The 16,715-nt window shown below is 44.7% G+C and overlaps 1 protein-coding gene across 3 annotated transcripts in view; it reads right to left on the reverse strand.

Moving 5' to 3' along the window:
* Positions 1-16,715, reverse strand: part of CRHR2 (corticotropin releasing hormone receptor 2) — a 274,002-nt gene that overhangs the window by 55,525 nt on the left and 201,762 nt on the right. For all 3 annotated transcript variants that reach the window (XM_075922873.2, XM_075922874.2, XM_006120580.5), the window contains 3 exons: positions 15,257-15,410; positions 13,369-13,429; positions 5,351-5,423 (listed from right to left, as the gene is read on the reverse strand). In XM_075922873.2, the coding sequence (XP_075778988.1) occupies positions 5,351-5,423; positions 13,369-13,429; positions 15,257-15,410 (288 nt within the window). The remainder of the gene's footprint in view (positions 1-5,350; positions 5,424-13,368; positions 13,430-15,256; positions 15,411-16,715) is intronic.

A 16,715-nucleotide genomic window follows, 5' to 3' on the forward strand; every position in this document is an offset into this window, starting at 1 on the left:
CAATGTCTTTAGGTGAATCTGTACCCCTGTGCTTGTAATGAGAGATTTGTAGTAGCAGTGCCTGGCTCGACCACATATGCACCATCCCACTCCAAAGAGGAGGGGAAGGGAGCACCCAGAGGGACAACCATGTGAAAGCACCTCAGTTACTGCAAAGGGTGAACAACCTTCTCTTCTCCTTCAAGGTGTGTCCCTGCGCCTGCTCCGCGTTAGGTGACCGTACAGCAGTACCCCATGGTGCAGGAGAGGGGCTTCACAGTTGCAGTCTTGGCAGATGATACAACTACAAATCCTAGTGTAGCATTGGATGCCGAGTTCTGCTCTATGGCACGGTGCTGTGTGACTGTCCGAGCGGACGCCTAGGTTGCGACTGGCAGTTGGCTATGATGGGCATGTTATGGAGGAAGGCTACTGAGGCAGAGTGAACTAGGGGGGAATATCCACAGGTTCCCAGTGGGGTTTATAACTGCTGCTGATGATAGAATAACTCAGTGCAGCTAGAGATGCATTTCAACAACCTTGGTTTGGATACAGCATTCCCCCTTAGATCATTCGAGGGTGGAAAGAAATCATTTTGGTGACTCTTTGAAAGATGTTTTCCTTTCAGTGAAAAAAGCCAGTGCCCCTTGGGTGCCCCGGATATGAAGCACTGCTTCTTGTTTGTTCCCACAAGGTTTTGAGAAGAATGCCAAGCGATGGGTGGGTTGATTCAAATGGAACAGTGAAACTACGTTAGGTAAACACTGGGGATGTGGGCCGAGGGTAATTTTATTTTTATAACAATATTGTGCATGGGGAGTGAGCCCTGAAGGCCATCTGTTCTCCTACTTGTGATAGCAATGAGGAAGCAATGAGGAAAGCTAGCATCATCAAAAAGTAGAGAAGTGAGCACATTACAGAGGCAGCAATGCACCCGAGTGAAGTCCAGTGTAGGGGTAGGGTTTTTTATTTCAGGGAAAGGTTATGAAGATCATGAAGGAAGAAGTTAGTGGTAGGGTGGCTGAAGACTGAGAACTCACCCACTTCTTGGTGGAACTCCATGACTACCACAAGGTGTACTCTGATTGAACACATCGAGAAACCGGATTTCTTAAGTTCCAGTATATAATCCACTACCACTGATAAAAGAGAGGCAGTTGCTATTGTTTGTCTATTCTGCTACCATCTTTTCCATCCACACAGGTGGAAAGTCCCTTCCCGTTTTGAACACGGCATTTTATTTTCTCAGAACCATGGTGATCGGCCATGTTTGAGTGGCCCCGGCAGTACAGAGCAGATGGAGGGACAGTAAGTTTCCCTTTGGTGCCTTTTTTCCAAGCCAGCTCCCTTAGGGCCTTTGGCTTGCATGGTAGCCATGGTAGCAGATGGTCCTGCTACCTCAGAGATGGGCAGTCTCAATGCTGTCGGTATTGATGGGGTCTGGTAGGTTGGGGGATGTCTCTTTTTGAGAGGTTCCTGAGAAGGGAAGGCATGGCCGTTCTTAGTTGGGGGAGCAATTTGTCTGCTTAATTCTGATAACGAACGAGACTCTGGCATGCTAACTAGTCACGCGACCCCCGAGCATGATACAGCTACATGTTTTGTTAGTTTATAAAGTGCTACCAGACTATTTGTTGTTTTTTAAACGGGCCTTCAGATTGAGGCAGTGGGAGCACTTTTTGGTGTATATGTCTCACCAAGGCAGCAGACATACTGTGAGTACCTCAGAAACCAGGACAAGTGAGGCAATGCTGAAAACACAGGGAGCCAGGCATATCATATAGAATAAGGTTTCTCCCATTAGATGTGCTGTAGGTGGTACCCCTTTCTGCCTGAGGCCCCACCCCTTCTGGGAGCACAGAGCCATTCCCCCACCTTGCCCAGGGGCCCAGTAAGTCTGCCAGCCCTTCTGCAGGTCTGTCTCTCCACTGGTAAGTCTCCACTTGTAGCAGAAATGACTATGACTAAATTGTAAGTACACTACTTTGGACTACAGAATTTCATCCAGGCTGTGTCACTTTTCCGGAATCAGCCACTTTTCCGGAAAAACTTGCCAGCTGTCTACACTGGCCGCTTGAATTTCCGCAAAAGCACTGACTTCCTACTGTAAGAAATCAGTGCTTCTTGCGGAAATACTATGCTGCTCCCGTTCAAGCAAAAGTCCCTTTTGCGCAAAGCTTTTTTTGCGCAAAGCTTTTGCACCAAAGGGCCAGTGTAGACAGCTCAGATTTGTTTTCCGCAAAAAAGCCCCAATCACGAAAATGGCCATCGGGGCTTTTTTGCGGAAAAGCGAGTCTACATTGGCACAGACGCTGTTCCGCAAAAAGTGCTTTTGCGGAAAAGCGTCCATGCCAATCTAGATGTTCTGTTCCAAAAATGCTTTTAACGGAAAACTTTTCCATTAAAAGCATTTCCGGAAAATCATGCCAGTCTAGATGTAGCCCCAGTGTCTGGCGCTTCAGTCTTCAAGGGCCTCCTGATATTCCTGCAGAACATTGTGATCTTCCTCTGAACCGACAAGCCCTTCCAACATGGTACCATCAGCAACACACCAACTTTTTATTCCAAAGCCATTTATAAAAATCTTGAACAAGATCGGTCTCCAGACTGACCCTTGAGGAACTTCAGTAGCAACCAACCTCTCCCATTTCGGACATTTCACCTTTCAGCATAACTCACTGCCTTTTCCGTTTTAGCCAGTTCCTTATCAACCTCACAGTTCTTGAACTGTGCTCCATGTTCCCTAATTTAACTAATCATTCTCCATGTGATACCGACTGTGTCAGAGGTTTAGCTGACGTCCAAGTGTATTAGCACTACTGAACTCATTTATCCGAAAACAAGAGAAAAAAACCCCGACAAAACAAACCCTCACAAGTTTTAGTTATCTCTTGATTAGACTCCTGCACATGCTGTGGAAAAACTAATGACTTAATTGCTTAATTACCAGCAGAAACCTCAATTTTATTCCCTATTTCTGCTGCTTTATAATCATCTCCTTTAAACTTGCCAAATATCTATTCAACAAACACACACAACAGCAACAAAACAGACTGTACTTATGCAATTGCTTTCATCAGAGCACTTCACAAATAACGAGTAAAATATATTTTATAGAGGAGATGGAGACAAGATGTGTCAATCTTGTAATTGTCGCAAGTCCAAAGCACTGATCCTACAACTGACCAGATGAGCAAAACTTTAGAAGGGCATCTAAATGTAGTCACCTGCAGGATCATGACTCATCAGAGCATTTCAAAATCTTGTACAAGCACAGATAATAAAATGTCACAGATTTATTTGTTTGCAGGTTCCCAGTTTAAGACACTTTGTACAGTTCAACCCTTCAGCTTACAAAGATCATAGAATCATAGAATAATAGGACTGGAAGGGACCTCGAGAAGTCATCGAGTCCAGCCCCCCACCCTCAAGGCAGGACCAAGCTCCGTCTACACCATCCCTGACAGATGTCTATCTAACCTGTTCTTAAATATCTCCAGAGAGGGAGATTCCACCACCTCCCTTGGCAATTTATTCCAATATTTGACCACCCTGATAGTTAGGAATTTTTTCCTAATGTCCAATCTAAACCTCCCCTGCTGCACTTTAAGCCCATTACTCCTTGTCCTGTCCTCAGAAACCAAGAGGAACAAATTTTCTCCTTCCTCCTTGTGACACCCTTTTAGATATTTGAAAACCGCTATCATGTCCCCCCTTAATCTTCTTTTTTCCAAACTAAACAAGCCCAGTTCATGAAGCCTGGCTTCATAGGTCATGTTCTCTAAACCTTTAATCATTCTTGTCATAGAATCATAGAATCACTCTTCTCTGTACCCTTTCCAATTTCTCCACATCTTTCTTGAAATGTGGCGCCCAGAACTGGACACAGTACTCCAGCTGAGGCCTAACTAGATGCATCAGGCCTAACTAGATGCATCAGCTTACTCTGCATTGCCTGAAAGATGGCAGTTAAAGCAGGTTCATATTTTGCTAACAAAGCCTTTTGTTGTGTTCGAAAATTGAACTTTTCTTTAAATGGAATTTATTTGCAAAAATAAAATAAAATCTCTCTCTTTATAGAAAAAAGCTTTTCCTGCCGAGCGACAGAATGACGTCATCATGCTCTCTGGCCTCAAAAGCTGCCAGAGAGAGAGAGGAGTTGGTGAGAGTAATGAGCAGCGGGCGAAGCCCCCTAATAAAATAAAATAAAATAAAAGTGATCAATGCTATGAACACCAATCGTTACGAATGGGAAAACGGTAAAAATAAAAATTACATAGTGAAAGTAATGTCCATAAAGAACTATTCCTTCATATTCCAATGCCTTCGGAGCACTGGAAATCACTTTGCCCTAGACTGAAGGACAAGAAGAAAGTGATGCAGTGCACTATACAGCAACTTAAGTGCTGCATCCACTGCCATGTTGAGATCTTCCATTTTATGAATTTCTCAGGGTTAGGAACTCAATCCTCAAACAGCTCGTAACACGGGGACTCTGCTCTGTGGATGTCTGTCAAGTTGTTTTCATTTTTTGGTGTTATTTTTCCAATAGACATTTTTTATCAAAATTGTTCATTAACTGAAATGTAAAGGAAAAAAAGTGAACAAAACCGCTCGCCAGCTAGCAGTTCCAATGGGATCAGAGCTTGGCATATTGGATGGGAAAATATGGCCAGAAGCGTTTCAGCGAGAGCTCTTGGACTCTGAGCACTTGCAGCAACTTCTGCTAAATTTTGACATTTTCCATTTGCCAAAAAAGTAGAGCTTCGGTTAATAAAAATATTGACAAATATTTCTATTAAAACACAAAAAAGTCACGAGAAATAAAAAATTATGATGTGCCAACAATATGGAGGGATGAGAATTTGGAGTTTTTAGAAAAAGGTCATTTTCCCGTGGGGGCTGCATGCACCACATCAAGAGCAGCCGGGATGTGTTGAAACTATACATCACTGTTGCCCTGGCTAACCCCCCTTTCCATCCAGTGCTACTAGGCCCTCCACACATATGTGGAGAAAGGGAAGGGAATTTTTCTATGGTTGACCATCCGGACTCAACCCTGTTTGCATCTGTTGCTGTATAAATCAAGGCTAGCAGAAGCTGAAGGTCTGGGGGAGGGAAGTGCTGTAAGACAGCAACAAACCAGCCTTCAGCACGACACTGGGCTCTTCATTAATCAGTCAGGTGCAAGCTCCCAGCACGTTACCTCATGCAACAGCCATCAGATCTCTCTCTGAAACCACTTGGATCCTTTCCCCAGGTTTTGTTCATTTGTTGTTTCTAGTTAATTATGTATGGAACACAGCAGGTGCCTACATGATCATTTTACCATTGCCGGCAGCCATCCTCTTTGTCCCACATACAGACTTACCAGAAGAACGAGAATCACTGGGCCTTGATATATGTAGTCAATGTACTTCCCTGGTTCCTTTCCAAACCAGCATCTGTAAAAGAAACAATATGTCTTACAGAGATTAATGCACATCACATATTTGCATTACGCCCACTTTAGGGAGTTATGCACATATACCCCTGAAGGGTTTTCATTTTTAATTACATAGCCAACATGCAGTTGAGCCACATTTCTCCTCTTAAAGTTTTCTTTGGACTCCGATCTGAGCCCCAAGTTTTGCTGAGTGCGGCCAAGTCATGTCCCTGCACAGTTTCTGGCTGCCTTCCATAGAACCATTGCCTGGAAACACGAGAATGTTTTGAGATTCGCTATAATGGAAGATATGAACATCCTTACTGCAGATGCAGAACTTATATGGCAAATTGTAGCCCACTGTGTCAGAAAGAGGGCTCTTCCTTTGAATGAAAAACCCAGCTGAGCTCTCTAATGCAGTGCTCAGGAATGATTCAGGGAAAGTCCTGTTTACGCAAAGGCCTCAAAAGCCTCAGGAAGTCTTTTCAAAATCCCATTGTCAAAGTCTTTTCAAAACTCCATAGGCTTCCAGCCTTAGGGTGCAACAAAGAGATCTCCCATTTAAAGCTAGTTGGTCAGACTGGCATTCTTCTCCAATACAACCTCAGGAAATTCAACGAATTTCAGTTAACCCTCAATGGGGCCTAACTGAAGTTCAATAAACCAGAGTCGTGTGCTACAGAGTTGTTGCTGAAGGCTACTTTTGTCTTCATTTCACTTATATGACTATGTGACAAGCTTCAAAGGACTGGTCTGAATGACCCAGGAGGTGACTTCCAATCCCATGCTAATTGCAAATATCTCATTTATTTCTCCGATACCTGGCAAACTAAACTGGTGCTTTCATGCTGCCGTATACTGGCTGTTGTGTGTACCTTCTAGTGGATGGAATCCTACAAAAGAGGGTTTGCCATCTTGAACCCTGACCTCGATATGCCACAAGTCCTTTAAGGACTCTTACATGTGTCTTGTGAGTTTGCAACCCAAATCAAGTGACATGACCTTTTTGGAGTTCAGAGGTAGGTCTTCTATTCCCTTTTACTGTGGTGATTTCATAGACAGCCAGGTGGTCAATTCGTGCATGGCCATGGTGCATTGCAACATCTGATCATGTGTGAAGCAAAGATGCTGTGCTTGGTGCTGCCCAAGGCATAATAATAAAGACATTTCCTATGCTAGGGAGTTTACCATCCAGACAACAGCGACAGATCCAGCTTGAGGCCCCAATTGTATAGTACAGAACAGTCATATCGTAAATAACAACCCCTACCCTGCATCTTGGCCAGGGGTTTCGACTAGGCCAGCGGTTTTCAAACTTTTTTTCTCACGACCCAGTTGAAGAAAAGTGTTGATGCCGTGACCCGACATAACTTGACTATAGTGTGGGCTCCAATGACAGTTTTGAGATGCAGAAGGGGGCTCCGGCTTTGGTGGGAGAGGTTAGGGCTGGGCCAGGAGGGGCTTACCTTGAGCGGTTCCCGGTCAGCGGTGCAGCTGGGTGCTAAGGCAGCTCTCTGCCTCTCCTAGCACCGCAGACCATGCTGCACCCCAGAAGCAGCCAGCAGAAGGTTCCCAGCCAATGGGAGTGCGGAGCTAGTGCTCAGGGCAGGAGCAGTGAGGGCCTCTGTGCACTCTTCCCCTTTCCACCTAGGAACTAGGCCTATTACCGGCTGCTTCTGGGACACAGCACAGTCTGCAGTGCCAGGAGAGGCAGGCAGCCTGTCTTAGAAACTCCCACTGGTCCATCAGATACCCTGCAGCAACAAGACCCAGTGCCTGACATTCCACGACTGGGTCGTGACCCATAGTTTGAAAACCACTGGACTAGATGACCCTTGCAGTCCCTTCTAACCCAACGGTTCCATAATTCTACCCCAAGGAACTCAGAAAAGCATCAGTCAAGAAGAATTATTTTAAGCATTAGAGTGGCAAAAAGTCTCCTCTAATATGGGGGACACCTGCTAACAGCACCTAACCAAAGAGGATATATTTGTCACTGGCACCGCATCCATGACACACGTTGAGAAGAATATTTTCTTATTAGAGAAACATTGCGAAATGTAACAGGTGTGAGAGTTCTCAAACGTCAGAATTCATGCCGTACTACATCAGATATCAGAATTCATGCTGCCCTTGCCTTTTCTCCACCTGACAGCCGCAATAAAATCAGACTGAATGAGATCATTTGGAATCATCTGCACTAAGTGGTCAGATAAGCTATTCAAATGTTATTTCCACTTGCACACAACATACCGGTAGCTTTGTGCAATCTGATAACTATTCTCCCTCCTCCCTCAATCCAAAATTTGGTGCTGAGAGAAGGAATTGGAAAGAGTTGTTTCTTGCTGCCCAAATTATTATCCAACTGGAAGTGAGACCCCCCCTCACCCAATACTCGACCACAAATGACATAGAAGAGAAAAAGAGTGACGTGTGGAGTAGTGTGGAGGCAGAGAAGGGAATTGTGAGATATATCAAGGGAAGGAAACATAAGAGTTTCAGTGAATCTGCCAGGCCCTGGAAGGTTTTGAGGATGCTACCAAGGAAAAAGAACTGAATTATTATGAGACTTTCAGGTAAGGGCCTTTTGGAAAGCTGCTGGTGGTAGTTAAGGAATCCCAGTGGGACTAATAATGAATTTGACTGGGGCATATGAAGGAACTCAAAGACCAAGAGCAGCCTGTGAAGAGGCAGCAGCTAATGCCCTGAGATTTTGAGGGAAGAAGTTATTGCCTGTGTTCTTTGGAACAAGGACATCCATTCTAGCGTAGATTTCATATAGCACAGAATAAAAGTATTATTTATACTGAAGTACTGTAGTTTCTTCGAGCCCCAGTCATGGACCAGGATCTCTCTGCACAAATATACAACAAAACGACAATCCTTTCCCTCAAGAATTTATACTTGAGTTGATATAAGGTAGCACGGGTCAGTGCAACTGGTATAATTCAGAGATCTCGATTTTCTCCCTTTACCTAAGTTCATTTTCATCTTTAGATTCAAACTAAGGCTCCAACTCTGAAATGAAAGCTACACAGTTAAAAGAACCCCACCACTACCACCAAAACCCTGGAAAACTCACCTCCTAATCCCAGGAACGTTCTTATTTTATTTGGGCTTCCCAGTGGAGTGTGTGACAATTCTATCTGTATTGGAGACCCCTGAAAAAAACTGCTAAAACCAACATCTGCATTCCACCCATTCCCCGCTTCCTCTCACCCTCCTCTAAGAACGAACATTTTTTCCTCAGAGTTGGGGAGGACAAGCCATAGAAGTAGGTCTCATTAGGCTGAAACAAATAGGAACACCTGCACGCTGAACAACACTCATTAATATTCCCCCATTCTTCCCTCATAGGACTTTATATAACTCGAATATCACTGTTTTTCAACATTGTTAATGGGACCTTTATTATTGCTCTGATCTTTACACTGAAATTGCTCCTGAAGTAGCTTTTCATCACCTGTTGGTTGGTCTTACACAGTGCCTAAAGTACTTCTCTTCTGGAGGGGAGCCAAATTGTATTACAGAGGGGAGCCAAAGTGTATCACACAGCTAACCTCTAGCCAGGAGGTTTTCAATCATCCCAAATTAGATTTGTCTCTATATTAATCAAAAGCTTTAACGCAGGTAAAATCAGGATCTTTTCATTTGGTTTTATGGAATCAGTCATTTTTAAGCATATTTATTCTTTCTGGTGGCTGCATTCTTATCGACTTTGTCATCTTTTGTGTTTAAACAAAATACAGGACTATGTAGCACTTTAACACTGTAACAGCTTGAAACACAAAAGTCCTTCCAATCTGCCTTGGTTACATTTCAGATGGCTTCTCCAAACCAATAGTGATGTGCTCACATTTTGTCTTTGGCTACGGACAATCCATAAGAACCTGTGGAGATTCCCCACTCCCTACTCTCCATTATCTGAATATTTTTGGAGGCTGCTGCTTGTTACGTATTTCGCATCTGGATTTGATTCGATAGGTGAGCTCATGTGGGAGAAATCACGTTATTTCTCCACCTTTGGATAGGCTGAGCAAATACCATGTGACCATAAGAGTCAGTCAGGCTTGGCAGAATTGATTTCACTTAATTTCTCAGAAGCAAAAATCAAGTTTTATTCTGAACCTCATATGTGCACAGATTTATGGAGTCCAAATTTCAGCCATTATCTCTGCATATTTTCAGCACAAGGCAATGTTTCTGGAACAGTCACAAACAGAATTTAGTCTGGACATTTGGGCTGGCTCATCCAGAAGGAGTTAGAGCAAAGCAGACTTTTGATTAAAAATGTTTTGATCTGTGCTTTAATTTTTCCAGTTAGGACTTATTAGATGTACTTCCTGATTAAACTAATGTAATATCCTACAAACTGCTTGTATATCTACAACAGTCAGCAAAGCCCTGGCAAACAATTCGTCTCTTGCTTTTGTTTTAGTTCATTAAGGTATGCTAAGTCTTACCCTGTGTATAACATAAATATAAACTAAAGAAGATAATTCATTTAATAGCTTCATTCCCTTCTCAGCTACTCTTTTTGTGACACTGCACCTCACATATGCTATTGTGATATTATCATGATATGATTGTCTCTAAAATATGATGTATTTTATGCCAGGCAGGTCATGTAAGATACTATTGGAAAAGTTACTGTTTGCCAAATACAATTATCTTATTTGCATTCATGCATCATTTTTGTATCTCAAGTTATGAATACTGACTATATCTGTATTTCAAATGTAGTGTCATCTGGGTGATGCCCACTAGGCAAGATGATTTCACTCTAGATATGATTGGGGAATGGCCCATTCAGGGTAATGAGCCATTAGAGAAAACAATAGGTTTTAAGAGAAGCTTATCTGTCACCTGAACACCCTCCAGAGAGCCACTAACTAATGGCTGCTATGACCAGGCCACATGACTTTGAACTCCATCTTGGTATGTCAGTGTTTTTCCACAAACTGAGGTTTGGGGCAAAGGGTTCCTGCCATATGCTAAAGCTATAAAAGGCAGGGAGTGATAGCATCTGTTGTTCCTCACTCCCCATACAAGTTCACTCCTGGAAACACCTGAACTGAATGGGAGACGTGCTGAACCCAGGCTAATGGGATTTCTAGCCGTGTTTGAAAGCAAACGGAATATTAGGAATAATTAAAAAGGAGATGAAGAATAAGACAGAGAAAATCTTATCGCCTCTATATAAATCCATGGTACGCCCACTTCTTGAATACTGTGTATAGATGCGGTCACCTCATCTCAAAAAGGGTATTTTAGCACCGGAAAAAGTTCAGAAAAGGGCAACAACGTTATTAGGGGTTTGGAACAGCTGCCATATGAAGGGAGATTTTAAAAAACCTGGGACTTTTCAGTTTAGAAAAGAGGAGACAAAGAAGGGATATGATAGAGGACTATAAAATCATGACTGGTGTGGAGAAAGTGAATACGGAAAAGTTATTTACTTGTTCCTATAACATAAGAACTAGGGGTCACCAAGTGAAATTAATAGGTAGCAGGTTTAAAACAAACAAAAGCAAAAATGCAGAGTCAACTTGTGGAACTCTTTGCCAGAGGATGTTGTAAAGACCAGGACTTTAACAGGTTTAAAAAAAGAACTAGATAAATTCATGGAGGTTGGGAATGGTGCCTATAGCATCTGTCAGAAGCTGGCAATGGGTGGCAGGGGAGGGATCACCTGATGATTACCTGTTCTATTCATTCCCTCTGGGGTACCTGGCATTGGCCACTGTTGTAAGCTAGGATACTGGGCTAGATGGACCTTTGGACTGACCCAGTACGGTTTTTCTTATGTTCTTATGACCTGGGGATTCCAAACTGTAAAACAAGTGCAGATTGTTCCTTAAGAATCTGCAGCCTGCTCGTATCATCAGCCAGGGTGAGAGTTTGTTACATCATATCCTGTCTTCCTAGCATTTTAAACTTAGGCTGCAGTTTTGTTTATTTACTAGGCAATCTTCTATGCTCGGTTCACTATCACTTGTAACCACGGAACATCTGTCTTTTGTCGTTAATAAGCTTGTTTTTGCTTTAGCTAAACCAGTGAGTTGGAGTAGAGTGTGGGAAACAGAAAGTGTGTGGGAAACAGGGGCAAAGGCTGTTGCATGTTCCCATGCAGTGCAACGTGGTACAACTTTGAGTGTATGCTCCAGAGTTGGGTGTGTGCTTGGAGAGCTGAGAGTGACCTTGGCTTTAGCCTTCCTGCTGTTGGTTCATGCAGTGGCTAGTCAGAGGGGCAGCCTGTCCATGTAGCTGGGTGTGTCCCTACCTGTGTGGATGCCTCTGGAAGTGTAGAACTGGGAGCGGCTCTGCCACTCCTCACAGCAGCACAGCGAGAAAGGGAAGTCAGGCAGGTGGGTGTAAGGGCTCAGCAGTACCCCAGGTCCAGGTGGCGAGCTTTACTATATGGCTGTGTCTAGACTGGCAAGGTTTTCCGCAAAATCATCTGCTTTTGTGGAAAAATTTGCCAGCTGTCTACACTGGCCGCTTGAATTTCCGCAAAAGCACTGACAATCTCATGTAAGATTGTCAGTGCTTTTGCGGAAATACTATGCTGCTCCCGTTCTGGCAAAAGTCTTTTTCCGAAAAACTTTTGCGCAAAAGGGCCAGTGTAGACAGCTCAGGTTTGTTTTCCGCAAAAAAGCCCTGATCGCGAAAATGGCGATCGGGGCTTTTTTGTGGAAAAGCGCATCTAGATTGGCCATGGACGCTTTTTCGCAAAAAGTGCTTTTGCAGAAAAGCGTCCTGCCAATCTAGATGCGCTTTTCCAAAAATGCTTTTAACTGAAAACTTTTCTGTTAAAAGCATTTCCGGAAAATCATGCCAGTGTAGACGTAGCCTATCTGTATGGTTCTATGGGTAAAATGCGAGCTTTATGCGAGCTTTACTGTATCTGTATGGTTCTATGGGTATAATGTCGTGGATAACAGCACCTTTGGGGTGCCCACTGTCACAGTCTCTTGCAGAAGTACCCGTATCCTCACCCTCTCTAATGGGTGCCTGAAGGGCACATTCCAAGGTGCTTTATGCTCCTGCTCATTAGCATTTCTAGATACCTAGTAGAGTGGGCGGATGACCGGAGGAGCTACAATCTTGCCCAAAAGGAACTCATTTGGAAAAATGACACTGAGCACATAATGGGAATACAGCAGGGTGTGCAAGGTTACTGTACCCCACTGCAAATGTGAATGGAAGCGAGGTATATACGGGTGCAAAAACAGCTAAGCACTGGGCACCATCCTCCACATTGAGTCAGACTAATGCAATCCCCCTATGTGGTCACTGCCGTATGTGCTAGCACATGAGGCAAAAAGGAATGGAGTGTGAGCAGTGATGAATGTGTCTGTGAGGACAAGGAGCTTAAGCCGGATCCCTATTGATTAATGCGGCAGAATTCTTCCTGCTAAGAGGCAGGGATAACTTGGTGGCTCTGTACAGTTGCTCTCAATGTAAAATCAGATTCACTTGTGCTTTCTGTCCTTCCCATATTACTGTGTCCTCCTCATAGCTCTGTTGCACAGGATCAATACCAGTACACGGACACTTTATTTACTAGGATCAAGCTGCAATACTACAAAGACTGTTCTTGGAAGCGTTACAACCCAGTTCTGTGAACTCAAGAGGCTAAACCCTTCACTCAGTAGTTTTTAACCCTGTCCCACTGAAGGAGTTTTGCCTGAACAAAAGGGGAATAAAAACAATTCAGGACGGATTTAGGGATCTGGCCCAGGAGTTTGAGAGAAGCCTTTGAACTTTGGGGTGTTAACTAAAACTGAGCTCTGAACTTTTTGAAGTTCTCAGTTCTGAAGATCACTGGGAAGAAAACAGCCACTGTTGTTAGTTTTCATCTCCATAGTTTATGCAAATTTTAGCACATTGTTTTCTGGTTTATGCTGTCTGGTAACTTCTTTATATAGCCTCACATACATAAAACCATGCACATTACTTACTGTTCATTTTCATAATAGAGTTTTCCAATGGCCCAGGCCACAATGATTGGGCAAGGAATACCTACAAAAAACCCAAAAAAAGTCACAGTCCACCACATTAGTGATCGAACACTATCAGTATGTGTGTGTTGGGAATGAGGGGGAGGGAGGCATAAGAAGTCATGCTGATATCTGCCTTTTGTCATGGTCTATAGACCTAAGGCCCCTGTGACTGCTAACTACTTTTGAGTAAAAGAAACAGAAGTCCTAACAAGGTGAAATCTTTTCACAGCTGTTTTGCCAGTGTTCTAGAAAAAATTAAAAAGCTACTTGAGAAACAGCAGGAGATTTTGAATGAATCATAAAAATTTTCTTTGTACCCTGCAATACCTTCAAGTCAGATTGAGCTGTCTAGGGAGCGTATTACTAGACTACAATCTCCTTATGGTTTTATACTACCGTATGGATTGGGTGGGAAGTCTGGAAATCAACCTTCCCAAGGACGAGGGCAGCAATGAGGAATTCTCCCATGCTCTGGCTCTTGCCCAGTTCCGATGTTACTCTAGAATTCTCGGAAGAATGCGATTTCTCCCAGCTGCACTGGAGCACTCCACGACCCCCAACACGACCCCCCATGTGTCCTGTGGGCAGCTTTTTAAAATGATTCTGAAATCTCAGCAAGCCCATGAGTTTGCTTTGCATGTCTCGCTCCCAGCAACCTGCAAATGCACTAAGGCAGAAGTCCCATTACTGGGAATTTAATCTCCTGATATACGACTGGCTACATCCATAAGCCTCCTGTATCTGTAGCACTGTTGCCTCTGCTTTCACATCTACTGCTTTACCGTGTGATTTGTGCCCAGATTCAGGGGGCAAGATCCTTGCCCTCATTATGTTTATTTTGTGCCAGTCCCTTGGCAAGAAGCTGATGAGTAGCTGGCTGGTGGAGAATTCCCATCACATAGAAGGAATCCTAAGAGTCAGTGTAGTCAGCACTTTGCTACTCCCCTCCTAAGGTAGGTTCCCAGGGAAAAGGGGACGTGGCTGAAGCATCTTGTGCTTCAGTGACCTCTTGCTTCCAGGACAGGTCCTTGGAGGAGCTGGCACAGTTTACAAAAGCACTGTGGCTCCTCTGAGTGCTCTGGGACAGAGAGGGGACAAAAAAAAGCTGCAGGAGCATGGGAGAATAAGAACTGCAGCCCCAGTGGGACACCAGACCTAGCTGCCCTGTGCTGGTCCTGATCTTGACTAATGATTAACTAGTTTAATGATATAATTTTAATCATTTAACCAGTTAACTTTTTAAACTGCTATTTACATCCCTACATCCGCTATTAGGCTGCGTCTTAGGAAGATGGGGTAGCCCCTGGTGACCTCAAATGCAGCGGCAACGTTGTGCCTGCACAGAATGAGGCCCAATTAACTCCATGCTGAAATGTTTTTCCTTTGGTCTGATTTGTTTTGTCTGTCTTAAGGCTGTAAGGGGTCTGTCAGGTCAGGAACAGTGTCTCCTGTTTCCTGCTGTGCCAAGCGTCGTGTATGTTAAACACAAAATGAAGAGACAATTTAGGGGTGGTTGATCAACTTGAAACAACACCGTGAACCGCTACACCCTGAAACTGCTGATGTTCCTGCTTTTACCCGAGCCACGGTTGGAAATAAAAATCACAACGATCTGAGTGAACGACACAGACCTCAGCGATAGCTTTTCATTCATTGGCCGCGGTGAGCTGCCAGTAAAGTTTATTTAAATGTCAACGTTGAACACAACCTGACCTGATATTTGCATTGGGCAAATGGGGTTGGATTTGAATGACAAAAATATCACCTCATGGGATTTCTTGGTTCTATTGCTTCTTCACCACTGGTAGTCACATAACAGAGTCATTTTAAAGTACCCAGAACTTACACCATCCTATGAAGAGGAAGACCCATTTCCTCAGCTTATCTGTGGAGTAAGTCATCACTATTGCAGTGTGTAAATAGCAGCCTTCCACAAACATCCAGAAGAAGTTGGTCACCACAAAATAATTGTAGATCGTTGTAATACACCGACACCAGGGCTGGAACAGACAAATCCAAGAGTATTTTAAACCTGGTTGGGTTGTTCTTGCTTTTTTAAAATTGCTCTGCTTCGGACTACCTCTATTTCCATGAAATCAGAAGTAAAACTCAGATTCCATAGCCGGAAGGGATTACTCTAACCATCTAGTCTGACCTCCTATATAACAGACCCAAGAACTTCTCCAAAATAATTCATAGAGCAGATCTCTTAGAAAAACATTCTCTTCTGGATTTAAAAATTATGAGTGATGGACAATCCATCACAACCTTTGAATACTGTTCTAACAGTCAATTACTGTCAATCTTAACAATACAGGCAGTCCCCGGGTTACATACAAGATAGGGACTGTAGGTTTGTTCTTAAGTTGAATCTGTATGTAAGTCGGAACTGGCGTCCAGATTCAGCCGCTGCTGAAACTGACCGCCAGTTCTGACTTACATACAGAATCAACTTAAGAACCCCAAGCGTCCCCAAGTCAGCTGCTGCTGAAACTGATCAGCAGCTGATTCCAGGAAGCCCGGGGCAGAGCAACTCTGCCTCGGGCTTCCTGTAGTCAGCGCTGGTCAGTTTCAGCAGCGGCTAAATCAGGACACCTGGGGCAGAGCAGCTGGGGTGCTGCTGGGTTGGTCCAGTAGCGCCCAGAGTGGCGCTGCGGGACCAACCGGCAGCGCCCCAGCTGCTCTGCCACAGGCGTCCAGAGAAAAGCCTAGTCTGCTGGGGGGGGGGCGTACTAGCTGCGCCCCCCCCCCCACCCCAGCAGACCATGAAGACGCGGGCGGCGGACCGAGACGCACCGCGGTCCCGCCGCCTGGGTCCTCCGAGGCTTTGCTCCCCGTCTCCCTGGTCTGCTGGAGACCAGCAGACCAGGGAGACGGGGAGCAAAGCCTCTGAGGACGCCGGCAGCGGGACAGCCGCGGGGCGTCTGGGCTGTCCCGCTGCCGGCTTCCCCTGCGGCTTTGCAAAGCCTCGGGGAAGCCGGCAGCGGGGCAGCCCAGGCGCGCCTGGGCTGCCTCGCTGCCCGAGCCCCCCCCCGTGGCTTTGCTGCCCGAGCTCCTCTCCGGCTTTGCTCCGCGTCTTCCTGGTCTGCAGACCAGGGAGACGCGGAGCAGCAGCTTTTCTCGCCCAGAGTACACGGGAGGCGGGACCGCGAGGTCCCACAGTCCGTGTACTCCGGGGCAGCCCCGTTTGTAACTGCAGATCCGACATAAGTCGGATCCGCGTAAGTCAGGGACTGCCTGTATATGCCTTCGCTCCAACCTGAATTTGTCTAGCTTTGGTGTCAAGTATCAGAGGGGTAGCCGTG

The sequence above is a fragment of the Pelodiscus sinensis genome, chromosome 2 (genome assembly GCF_052426305.1).
Source record: "Pelodiscus sinensis isolate ZL-2025 chromosome 2, ASM5242630v1, whole genome shotgun sequence".
NCBI lineage: Eukaryota > Metazoa > Chordata > Testudines > Trionychidae > Pelodiscus > Pelodiscus sinensis.